The 15,117-nt window shown below is 38.3% G+C and overlaps 1 protein-coding gene and 2 non-coding genes across 3 annotated transcripts in view; all 3 read left to right on the top strand.

Moving 5' to 3' along the window:
- Window positions 1-15,117, top strand: part of LOC126273050 (RNA 3'-terminal phosphate cyclase-like) — an 80,185-nt gene that overhangs the window by 48,171 nt on the left and 16,897 nt on the right. Inside the window, exons 5-6 of the mRNA XM_049976446.1 lie at window positions 5,113-5,171; window positions 9,227-9,368. Of these exons, the coding sequence (XP_049832403.1) occupies window positions 5,113-5,171; window positions 9,227-9,368 (201 nt within the window). The remainder of the gene's footprint in view (window positions 1-5,112; window positions 5,172-9,226; window positions 9,369-15,117) is intronic.
- Window positions 5,210-5,336, top strand: LOC126274954 (small nucleolar RNA SNORA79). Its single transcript, XR_007550494.1, has one exon. It is a non-coding gene; the product is annotated as a small nucleolar RNA SNORA79 (small nucleolar RNA).
- Trnas-cga (transfer RNA serine (anticodon CGA)) lies at window positions 9,885-9,959 on the top strand. Its single transcript has one exon. It is a non-coding gene; the product is annotated as a tRNA-Ser (tRNA).

Below are 15,117 nucleotides of genomic sequence, written 5' to 3'. Positions count from 1 at the left end.
ATGATTTGGGCTTAGAGCATGCGATATCCATACACCCATACATTGCAAGCAGGTGTTGCACAGTGGTGGAATGATTACAGTTCATCACATTTTCCAGTTTTTGAGTACACTGACATGGCTCATTGTGGATTAATGTGTTTAAATGATATTCACATCCTGAAGGTCTTCCCAAATGTGGAGAGTCACTAATGTTAAAATAATCCTCCATAAAATGAAAGAACCCTTTTCCTGCTGTGCTCTATGCAGTTGAATTATTCCCATACACTGTACAAATGTTTCTGCCTGTCTCTGCTGCTGTCATCCCTCTATTGAACTCAAACAGAAGAATTTGTTGGAAATGTTCAAATAGCTCCACTTCACACTCCATTTTCTTGTGAACAGCTCCACTCAGTAATGACAAATAACAAAATGTCAATGTATAAAGTCAAATAGCAACAGTGAGCTACAAAAGAAAGACATAAATAAATGTATAGCAATCAGAATATAAACATTCAAAACAAAAATGCTATGAGCTTATGCACAAACACAATATAAATAAATATGTGGTACTCTGTCATTGGTAGTCGCATGGCACCATCTTTTGTGCCATCCGGAGGCTTTGTCGCTATATTGTTGTAGCCTAAGACCCTTTGTCTGGTTCAGATTCATTAATGACATTTTCATAATCTGATTTCATGGCAGGGCCAACATTTGCTCCTTTCTCCAATCCTTAACAATTACTCCCAGATCTGCTTCGCCTGCTCCACCTCTCAGATGGTTCCGTAAATATGTCCATTCATATAAAGTGCACCAACCACCAACAGTACCTTCACTTCGACAGCTGTCAGCCTCTTCCATAAACCCTTGCTACCTGTGAATGCTACACATGCAGGGGACAACAGGATATTCGCTACTGTCCAACTACACTATTGAATGCAAATTGCTGGAAACAGTATCTACCACAAAATTTCTGTGAGTAACTCTCCAGAACAACCTTCAGTGGAATGATCACATAAGACCAATTGTGGGAAAATCTTCATAAATTTAACTTGTCCACCAAGGAAGTAGATTATACAGCATTTGTTTTACCGATTCTTGAGTATTGTTCTTCTCTCTAGGATCCCTACCAGGTAGAACTGACAGAAGAGAGAGAGAAGATCCAACAAAGAGTTAGACATTTTTGTCATGGGATTGTTTAGCTACTGTGAGAGCATTACAGAGATGCTCAGCAAACTCCATTGGCAGACATTACAAGAGAGGTTTCGTGCATCATGGAGAAATTTATTACTGAAATTTTTAGAGGGCACTTTTCGGGAAGAGGTGGAGAACATATTACTTCCCCCCACATAGATCTTGCATAATGACCATGAGGAGAAAATCAAGGAATTAGAGCCAATACAGATGTGTACAGTCAGTCATTCTTCACGCGCGCTATTTGTAAGTGGAACAGAGTTGGAGGGCTCAGTTAGTTGTACAAAAAGTATACCCCACCACACACCTTTAGGTGGCTTGTGGAGTGTGATGTAGATCTAGATGCAGTTGTCGAAATGAACCGATAATCTCAACAGAGCCATCATTGACAGACAATATTCTATTCATATCATTATAGAGAACTTGCATGTCATCTTTTCCTCTGACATCAGTAACCCTGTTAACTAGCCACCGTTATCTCGTACCCAATAAAACACAAGGTCCCATGTAAAGCATCCATGTTATGCTGCAGTTACTGTGCAGCTTTCTATGTGGGTATGACAAGTATCCACTTGCTTGAACGCCAAAGTGCAACAACCCACAAAATGACAATCCAGTTGCCAAACATGCTGCACACCACAACGCAAATGACTTCCAACAGCTGCCTTGCTACATGGGTCAGTTGGATACTCCCTTCCAGTGCAAGATCCCCTGAGCTATGCAGGTCTAAATTGTCTCTTCAGCATATCCTGCACTTTCACAATTCTGCAGCTTAAAGCTTCCTAACATGTTTCCCATTGTCTCGCCATACCTTCTTTCTTCTGTCCATACTACTCCTTCGCCACCCATATCATGTACTGTCTTTTCCTATGATCCCCCCCCCCCCCCTCTCCCATCCCCATGTTCCACTTCCACTCCCCTGCTCACACAACACCCCATCCACCCTCCCCTGCCCTCGCAAGGCCCCACCCACCCTCCCCTGCCCTCGCAAGGCCCCACCCATCTACCTACCCACCCTCCCTCCCTCCCCTGCCCTTGCAAGGCCCCAAACACCCACCCTCCCTCTTCTGCCTTTTGCCTTGAGCAGTCCACTCTCTCTCTCTCTCTCTCTCTCTCTCTCTCTCTCTCTCTCTCTCTCTCTCTCTCTCTCTCTGTGGCTAAAGGCAGACCGGAGGCTTTACTCTTCCCTGGCAACCTTCGTCGCACCACATTCCCCCATTATGATGACCAGGAATGCCTTACAGGTGTTAGTGCCACAGGATCCTAATATGGCAAACTATATATGTTAAAAACAGTTGTGTGCACAGTGTAATTGCTTTCTTTGGGAGAACAAAAAAGCTACCTGGATTTCATTTACTAGTAATTAAGTTTCACTCCCTCTTCTGTTGTGTGAGGCTGCCTCCGACAGATTTCTGGGACCAATGTCCATTCCCCAATTTACAGCCTAACCTTAGCAGATGATGTCATTGTGGACTCTATTGCATCTCCAATACCTTAGGTCATCTGTTTTGCAGATGATTATGGAAATCATGTGCCTGCATTACCGAATTCTAGTGGGGAAGTTTGGAATGTCATGAACTTGAGGACTGTATCAAAAAGTTCAAATTCTTTGTTGCAACGCAATTGCATCCTACTCTGGTCATTCCAGAAGGGTTATTACTTTGCTGGAACAGTTAGCAGGAAGAAAGCTGTTGTTTTTCACTTATCACAGATATGAACTAGTGTTACGGAGTGTGTTAAAAAATGGCCGTTAATTCCAGTGGAATATTTTCCAAGAAACTTGGAGAAAAGTGGAATGCAAAGTAAAAGCAAATTATGAAGATGGCATTTACATGATGGTTTCAGTGATTTTGAAAACGACAAAGTATTTAACTTCTTCTAAAACCGCTAAAAGAACAATACCTAAAAAATGATTACCTTGAACTCATTGAAATTTGCATCATGTTTAAGGGGACAGTGGTGAATGTGAAACTACTGGCCAGTTATGATTAAAGAGCAGCTACTCACAGAGGTCCAATGCGGGCTGTAATTATTGTATGGCAGCAAAACTTGGTAGATGCGATAGTGGAGTAATGCAGAACTGATTTATGCTTTAAAAAATGCTAAAAACACATTTGTTGCTATTGTGACCATAAGGTACTAATCTGGTACTGTACATCATCTTGCCAACATCCCTAGTGCTCATATTGAACAAATTATGTAAGCAGTAGTTAATAATACAATCGATGTTGTGCCTTTCTCACTTGTTTGACCTTTTCTGCACATGTCCTATTCCTAATCTGTTAAATACAGAAATATTTATATATCAAACAATGGAAAATCCAGGATGGAATGTAATAATACCAGAGAAGGAAGTTGCTACTCACCATATAGTGGAGATGCTGAGTCGCGATAGGCACAAGAAAAAGATTCACACAATTAAAGCTTTTGGCCATTAAGGTCTTTGTCAGCAGTAGACGCACGCACTCGCGCACACATACACTCACATAAACACAACTTGCACAAACATCAGCTGTCTCACAGAGCTGTGGTCTCAGCTCTCTGAGACTGCTGATGTGTGTGCAAGTTGTGTTTTTGTGAAACATTTATATACATCTTTCTCGCATTCATAGCGCCATATTTGCACCTGGAGGCCAAAATTGGAACTAATTTTTTTCCGGCATACATTAGTTCAGCATTAACACTTTAGAATATATACCAATATACAATAATTACATTCCTCTGCACTTTAATTATAACCACCGGGTACATCATGCAAGGTGGATGACCAAAGAAATTTATTCATTGAAGACATTCCTCTTTCATCCTCATCTATCCATCAGTGTTAATGAATTGGATTGCCTGAAAAACACTGTTTGTTGTAAAATTGTATGAAAAATAGTGGTTTCAGAGTTCATCAGCAATCAGTGCACCTATGAATGACTTAAAAAAAATAAAACTGTACGAAAAAGTAAATGCAAGGTTTCTTTTAGAGTACTCTAAAGAAGTTTTGTCAGCACATGTGGTATTTAAATGAAGAGATTTGAGTGTTATCTCTGTCTGATAATGTTGCAAAAACACATATGGTTAGAAATCTGCAACGGGAAGCTTTGTGGACTGAAAGGAGGTACTGTTCCACCTGTTGCAGTTACAAAACGTTTGGTAAGTCTAATTTTTGGCTTAATGTAATTTTATAAATGTAAGTTGGTACTTTGGCTTAGGATTTTTGGAATGTAACAACATGTTTACTGGCAGATTGTGCTTAGAATCTCTCTATTATTTCAGACAAGAAAATTGATGAGTTTATTTCAGTCAAGAATGTGGACACAATGAAAATTAAGCATTGGTTCAGATTTCTTAAATAAAGTTTGTATTTATTGGGATTCAGACACTTGATACTTTAGTGCTAAAGAGGAGTGATGTTAATGCAAGATTCCAGTGGGCTATTGGCAGATGATGAAGAACAAAAAGAATTCATTTTGTGATGTCGGCAAGATCACTGGATCCCGTGACCTGATTGTAAAAAGACACTGAAAAGAAAGTTGTGATAAAACTAGTATTGATTTATGCTGTATTCACACATTTGTTTTGGTCTGTTATATAGTAGTACTTAAATTTCTCCCATTTAAATATATTTAAGCATATATGCAAAACATACATAGGTTGATTTCATTTGTTTATAGCAACAGAAAAAAAAACACTTTCTTCCAGTATTTAAATCTTATCTAGATATTGAAGTCCAATGCAGCATGGGTTAATACCAGAAAATTGTAATGAAACTTCGCACATTTTCAAAACATGACAAAAAAGGGGAGGGGTCGTACACTCAGATCATTTGCCATTTTTTGTAACCATCAGATAAGGACTACCCTAATATTTAGTAACAGATATACTAATGTGGAAAACTTTTTCTCAATATCGGTTGTTATTAAATAGGAGTTAAGAATTTTTTTATTTTTTCAGGTTTTCAGACCACTGTTAGAGAGGTTTGGGGCAACATTCGATTACAAACTTTTAAGAAGGTAATACTTACTGATCTGTAAGAGTGGTTAAAACTATTTGGCAATTGTTCCTCATGCAGTGCTTTCAGTAACTGCAAGATTTCAAATTGCCATAGAGCAAATATGGATTGCTTCACCCAGAATTGTTTTGTGTAACACTGTTTGGCTTTGCGGATCCATACATTTGTCATGTTCTTTAGAGGTTAATAAATTTATGACTTCCGTTTAAGAAATAAAACTTTTATCCAGTGATACCAAACATATCTGCTCGAGAAAAGTGGAAGATTTATAATTCTCTGTAAAGGCTGTCTGCTTTCTGTTTTGCACTTTCATTTATTTGATTGTGTAACATAGTCAGTAATAAGTTTCTTAGAAGCAAGTTTCGGTGCTCAGTACTGTGTTAGTTCAGTAGACATAATTTTAAAATACTTCTGTGAATGAATTGGATAAAACAGTACTAGATTTATAAATAATAGAGGCAAAGTGTGAAGCTGCTTGTTCTGCCCAGTTTCAAAGTGGCATAGTGTTTGATTTTGTATTTTAATTTTTAAGCTCTGAATTTTACAGTAATATTAAGTTAACTGATAGAATAGTACATGAAATGATTATGAACTATCAGATGAGAAATATCTTGAGGTGACAGAACACTGTTCTTCAAAGACAAAATGATTAGTGACTAAAAGACACACAAAAACTAGTAATTTTTGTTAACCTTCCAATCAGAGGGAGTTTGCACATACAGATGTGTGCTGCTGCATGCAAACATAAGCATAATGGGATATAAAATGCTTGATGTTGTATTTGTAGCATCCATGGGTACCCAGGCTGTAGGGCGGAGATATTTAGGTCTGAAATGGCAGCATGTATTTAAAGGGAAGTCCCTGTTATTGTCTGTATGTTTAATTTTGTCAAAAGTTCATATGAAACAATGAAGAAAATTGAGACGGTTGAGGAAAATAGTTCTCAGGTCGGAGGAATACAATAAAACAGGGCCAGTGAGCTAAATGTGAATCTATTTGTGTAAACTTTGGTGGGAATATTTTAGCAAAATCATCATCTTGGACGCCATATTTGATAATAAAAAGAGGAGGGGTAGGGTAGGTAGAATACCAGTAAATTTACTTCTTTATGTGACCTGCTGAAGAGAAAGGCAATGGAAAATAATTTACTCCTAGCTCTATAGTCCTCCATCAATTGTCAATAACTCTTAAACCTTAATTGTTTCTTCTGATGGTTGCAGGAAAATGTTAGTATTCCTGTTATGTATGCAGCACAGATCTTGAAAATTAAGCAAAGATCATCATAAAAGGTGGAACTCACATTCAAAACAGATGCTGAAATATATTCCAGATATCTCTTTTGCATGTTATCAGGTGCATTTTCTGTGGCATTTTACCAGTTATTACCAATTTCATTTTTGGAGTCAGCCCAAACAAGTTCTGCTCATCATGGGTTTCATGACTATCGTCAAAGAATGTCAGTTCTCATTGTAAACAAAATGTTTCTGGAAGTGCACTTGTATGTGCCTATTCAATAAAACAAACCCAGATTGGTGTAGTGTGATACTTGTTTTCACAGTAAGTATTAATACAAAAAACAAAACACGAAGAGGAACTAGTGCTCCAGCAATGACTGAGTAGTGTTTGGTAATAGCAAGAGTGTGGTAACTCCTTCCAGTTTCCTCCACTAACAGTATGTAATGTTACCCTCCCACAGATCACCTTTGAATTTCTGTCTCTAAAAGTTTTGAAAGCTTTGAGAGGCATAAGATATACAAAAGGAAAAACTTTTTACTTGATTTTCTCTTGCTATTGGTTGCAGTTCTCACGCCTAGGGGTACATTCTCGAGGCTGACATTTTGATTTTGTAGGTTCCTGTTAATCTGAATTATGTTTCAAGATTTGCCTGTTTTGTTCTTGAATTTGATATTTTGTCACATTTTTCAATATCACACTGTCTTTACAATTTCCACTTCTATAACACCACAAATTACATTATTAGTGTCAATCATACAAATACGTCTGAGTCCATCAGAGACATTGCCCACTGCTACTTAAATTCTGCAATACTCACAATATTCCAAAGAGTTTACAAAGCAGATGAGTTTACAAACTTTCTTGACAAAAGAAGAATAATCACCAAGATATAACACTATTTTAGAAATGAATCAGAAATAAATTTAATAATTAGCATTCGATTGTGCAATGAATAATATGAATTTTAAGTATGTCAGATATTTCTTAATTCCAGATATTTCTAAAAGAAGAGTAATTTTAATCGTTAGTACATATCAGTTGTAACAAATTAATATCTTTTTATAAATTTTAGCCTGAAATGTAGTACATCGTATATAAAATCATATGAAGTTCATTCAGTTCACCTACTCAAGAATCAATAGTACACATGGTATTGGTTATTCCTATAAAAAAAGGTAATGTTAGAGGAGTGGGTCCTATTACAGGCAGCAGATGATGTTCCATGCCTACAAAAAAACAATGATCAGAGGGGCTCCTACCGTCCAGTGTGTCACCGTGTTTCTCCAACACCCATGCTGGTCACTTCCACTATATGTAGATATTGGACCGCCATGCTTTCCAAGAGCCACGTCGCAACCCACACCCCTACCTCAATCTGTCATTCTGACGAGGTAACATCTCTGGCCACACCCTCACCAGCCTGCATTGCACAACACCATGTGGTTCGTTTCACTAATTGCCATGCCTCACTGGAGTTGGTGTTAGGAGCAGGTTACACACTTGTATTCAATTTTTGCATTTCCTCACAGTTCAAACAACATGAGAAGTTCTACTTGTCTTCCACATCCTGACCTCAAGCTGTGTGCTCTAGAGGGATTTTTGTTGCAGTTCTGCGAAGTGAGATGCCAGACACCCAGTTTGTCCCTCTGGTATTGGCACATGGATTAATAAGTGCAATAAAGTGTGTTTCATTCCAGTGAGGTTTAGTGAGTGCCAAGTGACTTATATTATCACTTTATCCCAGGTAGCTATAGTATCCCTGTACCTCCAAGCGTGCCCAGAAAGGAGTTTCTTTTGTCTGACAGCCAAGTCTATCTTTATCCTGATTCTCCCCCTTTTTGTGTGTACATATTTCACTCAAAAGGAGATTGTTCCAACGATTCCTTGTAGTGACTTCGCCCATTTGCTGCTTGAGTCACCAGGTGTTGCTGCAACAAATACTGCAACCTGTGAACTGCTTTGCTCTATAGAAGACTCAGCCATGAGCGAGGTCCCCTCTTAACTCCAAAATGCGAATTTATTATATTTTATTGTGGTAGTCTTTTGGAATAAACATCATGCAAACCAGCTCGTGTGTGTCCTTCAGTGCTTGTTGTTAACTGTTATTTATTCTTGCCAATTTTGTATAAGCTTGGCAACTTGCAAGCCCTTAAAAGCAAAGGACGAAACATAGTCATTTCTTAAAGAGCAGACAGACAACACTTCTCAACTGAACCTAACAAACCTGGATGTCGACTTCACCCCGTAACGTGATTTGGCATATGACATCGTAGGTGCACACACAGATCATTGACAGTACTTTCTTTGCGGCTGTATTAGTTTCTGAAATGTGAGTTGTAGTGACAGACTGACCTCTTGTGATGCTAGAGGTCTAGGTTGGGTTGAAACATCAAAGTTCAGGTGGGAGTTTGCGAAACTGTATGACACTTCATTTGATTTGACAGTGCAGTGGGAGCAACATGAAAGATACTTAAACGGAACAGTCTCTTACACAATATTATTTGCTGCATTCTGCTATGCTTTGGGATTAAAAACCGGCCTGCTTTAGTGTCGTATGGTACTTCCATTCACATTGTGCCAAGTATCTTGTGCACTGGAGCCTCACTGTCTGCGTAAGATTACTATACAGTGACACTGCTCAGTCACTCTTGGAGTATTTCTTATTCTTAACTTTTTGTTGCCCCTGTTAGTACTACATTAAACTGAATATTGTATGCATGCAGGCACGCACACACGGACTTAATGTTCCCCCCTCCCCAACAGCACTTTTTAAGTTACTTATATCAAGCTATTTTTCACATGTCTTTGCTTTCATTACAGGGGATACTTCCCACGTGGTGGTGGCGAAGTGCATATCAGGGTGAATCCTGTAAGACAACTAAAACCAATCAAAATGATAGATGGTGGAAAGATCCTAAGAATTTGGGGATGGGCGTTTGTAGCAGGGACATTGCCAATCAAGGTAAATTTCTCCAGTGTCACTGTGTTGATGAGCGCATGATCTTTAATTAGCTCCAAACTGCCTAGTGTATCTATGAATTGGAATGACAGGAAAACTGCGCCGTTAAAAACATAGTATTATCTTTTTTTAGATAAGTTCATATGGTGAATATGTATGTTTACTCTGATGTAATAAATTACTTGCATGGTTGAATGAATCATTTATTCACTCATTCAATAATTTGACATACTGATGGATACGTAGTGTATAATTAGATATGAGCCTTCAATGTTTTGATTTTACACTGGCATTAACGTAGTGTACTGTAAAGTTTGATGAATATGTAGAACGGATTACAGCATAATAAACAGGTGATATTTTACAGTGTATATGGTTTTTATTTACAGTTAATGGATCATTCCTACTTTTACATGCACATATGTTTTTGAAACTTCCTGGCAGATTAAAACCGTGTGCCCGACCGAGACTCGAACTCGGGACTTTCGCCTTTCGCGGGCAAGTGCTCTACCAACTAAGGTGCCGGTAGCTCAGTTGGTAGAGCACTTGCCCGCGAAAGGCAAAGGTCCCGAGTTCGAGTCTCGGTCGGGCACACGGTTTTAATCTGCCAGGAAGTTTCATATCAGCGCACACTCCGCTGCAGAGTGAAAATCTCTTTCTGGAAACATATGTTTTTATTGTTGTATACTCATTTCATTATCATTCATGACAATGGCTCACTTGGACTGTGTAAAAGATTGGATTGTACTGATCACCGCTCAGTTGAATGCCCCACAAACCAACCACTACCACCTCATTGTTGTATTCACCAAAACGGATCCAAGCTGCAACATTCAAGTTATCAACCTGTACCACAGTCAATTTGTTGATGTACAAGGCACTGGCATTGTATCTAAAACAAGTAATACAAGCAACACAAAAGGAAACATTTAATAATAGAATTTATTCAGAGTACTCAGCTTTCCGTGACTTATGGTGTGTGGCTCTGTGGTTAAAGCCCTAAATGCTAGTCTGATCTAACAGATTGAAAGAGAACTATCTAGTCTAAAGTAGTTCAATCAGGACTGCTGTATTTAACATTTGGCTTCTGTCTATGAATTGAACATCACATAAACACTTGGCATTTAATTTTTGATGATCAGTCATTAATAGCAGTGATCTGTGATGATGGTGGCTGCTGATACGTGTCAGCTGGAACTGTAGGCAACAGTTTCTATTGAACTGGAACATAAACTGTCAGCAACTGCAGCTGGCAGTGTGTTTGAGGTGCATTTCCATTCATCTGCAACTGATGTATTGATGTCCGTTTGTGCTCTAGTAGTACATTCTATGTATCAGTGCCCTGTGTGGTGGCTGACATAACTATAAACATATGGAGAGCACTATTTGGAGGTTCCAGGAAAGAAGCATGAATTGGTTCCAGATTATGAGTCTCATCTAGGTGGTGACAGGTCAAAACTGAGGGATGCCTGGTGTGGGAAGTGCCTGAATGGCAGTGCCCTTTGGTGTTATCACTGTGTTCCATATGCCTGCATGTACAGCATTAATCAAAATTGAATTATGGTTACTTCTATTTTCTTGCTTTCGTGTTGATTGTACTTTCGGGTTTACATTCCAATAATCAGAAATTTCATTTAAGAAATAGAATGGATTTTCGTCCTGTATTTCTGGCTGTGTGCTCTAAGGCATTAATGCTCCTTATTTGGCTGATGCTGTTTGGAGGGCAATAGAATAAGTACATCACCATGTAAGTCTTTTCTCGTAACAAGGCGCGCGCACGCACGCACGCACACGCACACACACACACACACACACACACACACACACACACACACACACACACACACACAGACAGACAGAGAGAGAGAGAGAGAGAGAGAGAGAGAGAGAGAGAGTTGTCTGCATTCACCAGCTGTTCTCCATTGTCATTGGATTTTGCTTTTCCTGCAACAGAAAGGCAGTCTGTTCTTAAACCTGAGATATTTCTTGTCAACTTCATTACTGCTTATAAATCAGAGGGAAGAGAGCACTTATCGTGTACCTTGGAGGAATAGTAAGTCACTCAGAAGTGATATGTATTGGTTATTTTGTCACGGAAAAGAGAGAGGTGGGTGGGCGTGAATGAATAGTTTAAGGAAAGAATGAGTGTTGTTTGTATTGATACTGTAATTTTGAGAGAACATTTTGTGAATTATTTTTTGTGACCTGCTCTAAATTAATGAGGTGAATTATGAATAAACAGAATATGGCCTGTTTCTCATGAATACCTGATGCTGTTTGGAGTGGCTGGGAGACTGAATTAGTTAACCTTTTTTTAACTGAACAAAGAAGCTTTTAACACATTTTAGTTGTTCCTAGATCTCATCAAAATTGGGTGGTGCAGATATTGTCAACATGCCTAATTACTTGGTGCACCATGACACACAATATTCCCAACACTACTGTCAAGAAAGAATAACCAATACCTCTTTTTTACTTTCTTGTTTTGCTTCATTCAGAAGCTATCACTCAAGATGTTGAAGCATAGTTTTATTGAACAGCCTGAGGGCAACAGAGTTAAGCTTCCATTGTGCTCCCTTCTGGCAAGGCAGTCATCTTTCTTGTATATGCGCAAAAAAACCAAGACCAGCTATAATTAAAACTGTTTGTCGATAAATTGAATCATCATTAATCAGTTTATATCATTTGAGGCTTCTTTGGTCATTTCACTAATTATCAAATTTTTAAAACATGGAACTGTCTCAGAGACCATGAACACATCACTTCATGAAATCAACTGAAATCTTAAAAAAACTTTGTATGTGTAAAGATGCATCCTTCAGGTGTTTCAGAAGTGATTGTAGAAACACTGAAGTAGCTAAGTAGTGAAAATTGGCCAAAATTAACATTTTGGAGAAGTCTTTTTTTGGAAAAAAGTTATTTGTGCTTCAGGTTCATCTGTGTATACAACCATAGGTGTAACTGTATCAGTAAGTCTTGATATTCTGAACTGGTGGGTAAACTTGACCTTTATTTATTTTAAATTGAGAAAGATCACAGCATTTGTAATGCATCAAATTCTCATTGTGAGGCACAGGCTGATGGGATGGAATGCCTTGGAGTTTGAAAGCAGTCAGCCACAATTTTGTAATGACATTGCTGATAACTAGAGCCCAGATTTTATGTAATATCAAATTAAGAAATGTGTACACAACATATAAACAAAATTTGTGAAATACTGTATGTCCATAAATATATAATGAAGCAATTATATGCAAACTGCAAAATTTAATTTTTTTTGTTAGAAAATATAAGTTGACAGGCAGTTACTTCCTAAAAAAATTCACTTCTGCTACAGAGTATTTATGTAAAAGTGTTCCTATTCAAGATTTTTAAGTCACAAATGAACAGGATGCTCATTTAATTATAATATAATTTTCCACATATTTTGTAGCCATGCACAGTCTTCTGTCTGACAGTATGTTTTCATAAATAGAGAAAGAACACTCATATTGATAATTCAGTGGTGTGTATTTATACATAGGGACTGTGCTACAAACAATGTTCTCAGGGTGTTCTAAAATAACGCCATTAAATAAGCTAGATAAAGTAACGAAATTTTGAGAATCCAGGGTTCTTTTTGAACACAGACTGCGGTTTACTGGAAACTACACCACCTACTTCACCTGGTACAACACTGCCTTTCTGAACTGCATCTTCCACCATTCCCACAGCCTCTTGGAGAGGCATACTTGAAGTCTCCAGTTTTTTGATACTGTTGGGAAGCCAGCTGAAGTGACTTGGAGTGTATGAAACTGAACTGAGCACTTTAGAACTGTTGAATACTGACAAGGATTTACTCAGAGAGACTGCAGGATCAGCAGAAAAGTTTTCCGACACTGACTTCAAAGCTTCAGAGTGCTTACTGTAAAAAATCACAGCTTGTATCCATGTTGACCACCTTGTTGTCACTGGCTCTAGAAGCAGAAGTTCATCATTTAGCCATTGTTTGTGGTACAAGGACATTTAAAGGAAACCACCTTCCTTGCTTATATCAGCATATGAGAATTGATGCCGAACTGTCTCTGCCACTTGTTACAATGTGTGAGCTATACATGTAACATGCACTAAGGTTTGATAAAATACACTAAGTGATTTCCCTGCTTGCAACATGTATGGAGCTTCATCTGTGTACATCAGTAGGATGGTCTTCTTTTTTACACCATCTGGCCATAGTACCTTCAGTTCATCATTAATGAACCTAACAACTGTTGATCTGTATGTTGCCTCCAAAGCTGTACAATAAATTAAATTGGGTTTAGGTGCAGCCTCGTAAAGAGCCTAAATCGATCACAAATAGATTAGCAGTGAAACAGCCTACTGTATCTGTCATCCCACCAACAGAAATCCTGAGAGCTGATTTGCCAGTGTCAGCCCTGATTTTTTTCTAATATGTCAACATAGCAAGAATGCAGGTAACTCTTTCTGATATTCTGCCCATTTGGGATGTTACTGTTGCAGTATTTCTATAAGAAATGTTTAAATTCCAGTACCCGTAGTTTGTTCAAAGGTATGTTCCCTGGAACCATTGCAAAACACATTTCTTTGCAACATTCATTGTTAGATTATGTAGGCTGTTCCTGCAGCTGTGTAAATAGAACCTATTTCTTTGAAGCAATCGTTTGTTTATTCATAATATGTACCGTATTTACTCGAATCCAAGCCGCACCTGAAAAATGTGACTCGAAGTGAAGGAAAAAAAAATTTTCCGAATCTGAGCCGCACCTGAAATTTGAGACTTGAAATTCAAGGGAGAGAAAAGTTTTAGGCCACACCTCCAAATCGAAACAAAGTTGGTCATTTTTGATATGACACACAATTTAGGTCGAGTGAATGACGATACAGCTACAGTAGTTTGGCTGGAGTCGTAAGCTTAGCAGTTAAGCTTTTCCAGGTAGCCATTGCTACACATCAGGTGCTCCGTCCATATTTATATGGGTACCCTTCCTTTTTCACGTGCTTTGTCTGGTTTGAATTGATGGCTTATTTTGCTTTGATCTGGTAAGTGCCGTTCTCTTTGTTATAGGTGTTTACGTCACTCTAAGCTGAAAATGCATTAGTGTACTGTGTCGTGCATTGTTTGTCGCATTCTGATAGTGTGCGTTTACGGCCTGTCGCCGCTTGTGGCATGGCTTGCTTTTGTGTGCGCTTCCACCGCTTACAACTTTTTTTAAAAAAAGAGAGTAGTAGTCTCATTAGCGAAACAATGGCAAGAGGCTGCTATTTGTTGTTACTTACACTGCTGCTTTCTTTGATAATGATCAACAAAAACCAAATAATAGACTGTGTATGAGAAGATGTTCTCAACGAGAGTTTAGCGAAGATTTTTCTCCATTTGAAAATCTTTGCAGACGCCTCTTTAGTACATTACACTCTACACAGAAATTTGAATCATCTTAGATTTAAAAATCAAGTCAATTGCCGTGCTTGATTTCTGACTGCATCACTATTAGGCATAAGAATAATACGAATATAAACGTGACACAATATGTGTATTCTTCTGCATTTGCTGTTGACTCACTCTAGTTTCGTAGTTTATCATGCAGACAGGATTTAAATGAGATAGCAGCAAACACGAAAGAATACATGACAAAATGTTTATATTCGTATTATTCTTATGGCGAAGAGAATACTGCATGTGATTCACAATTCATAAAAGTTCCTACTAGCAACCATCTTTTGTCATTGGTAGGAAAAAATTCAGAACGTAGCG

The sequence above is a fragment of the Schistocerca gregaria genome, chromosome 5 (genome assembly GCF_023897955.1).
Source record: "Schistocerca gregaria isolate iqSchGreg1 chromosome 5, iqSchGreg1.2, whole genome shotgun sequence".
NCBI classification, from domain to species: domain Eukaryota; kingdom Metazoa; phylum Arthropoda; class Insecta; order Orthoptera; family Acrididae; genus Schistocerca; species Schistocerca gregaria.
The sequence above is the reverse complement of the archived record's forward strand: the minus strand, read 5'-3'. Positions and strand labels throughout refer to the sequence as shown.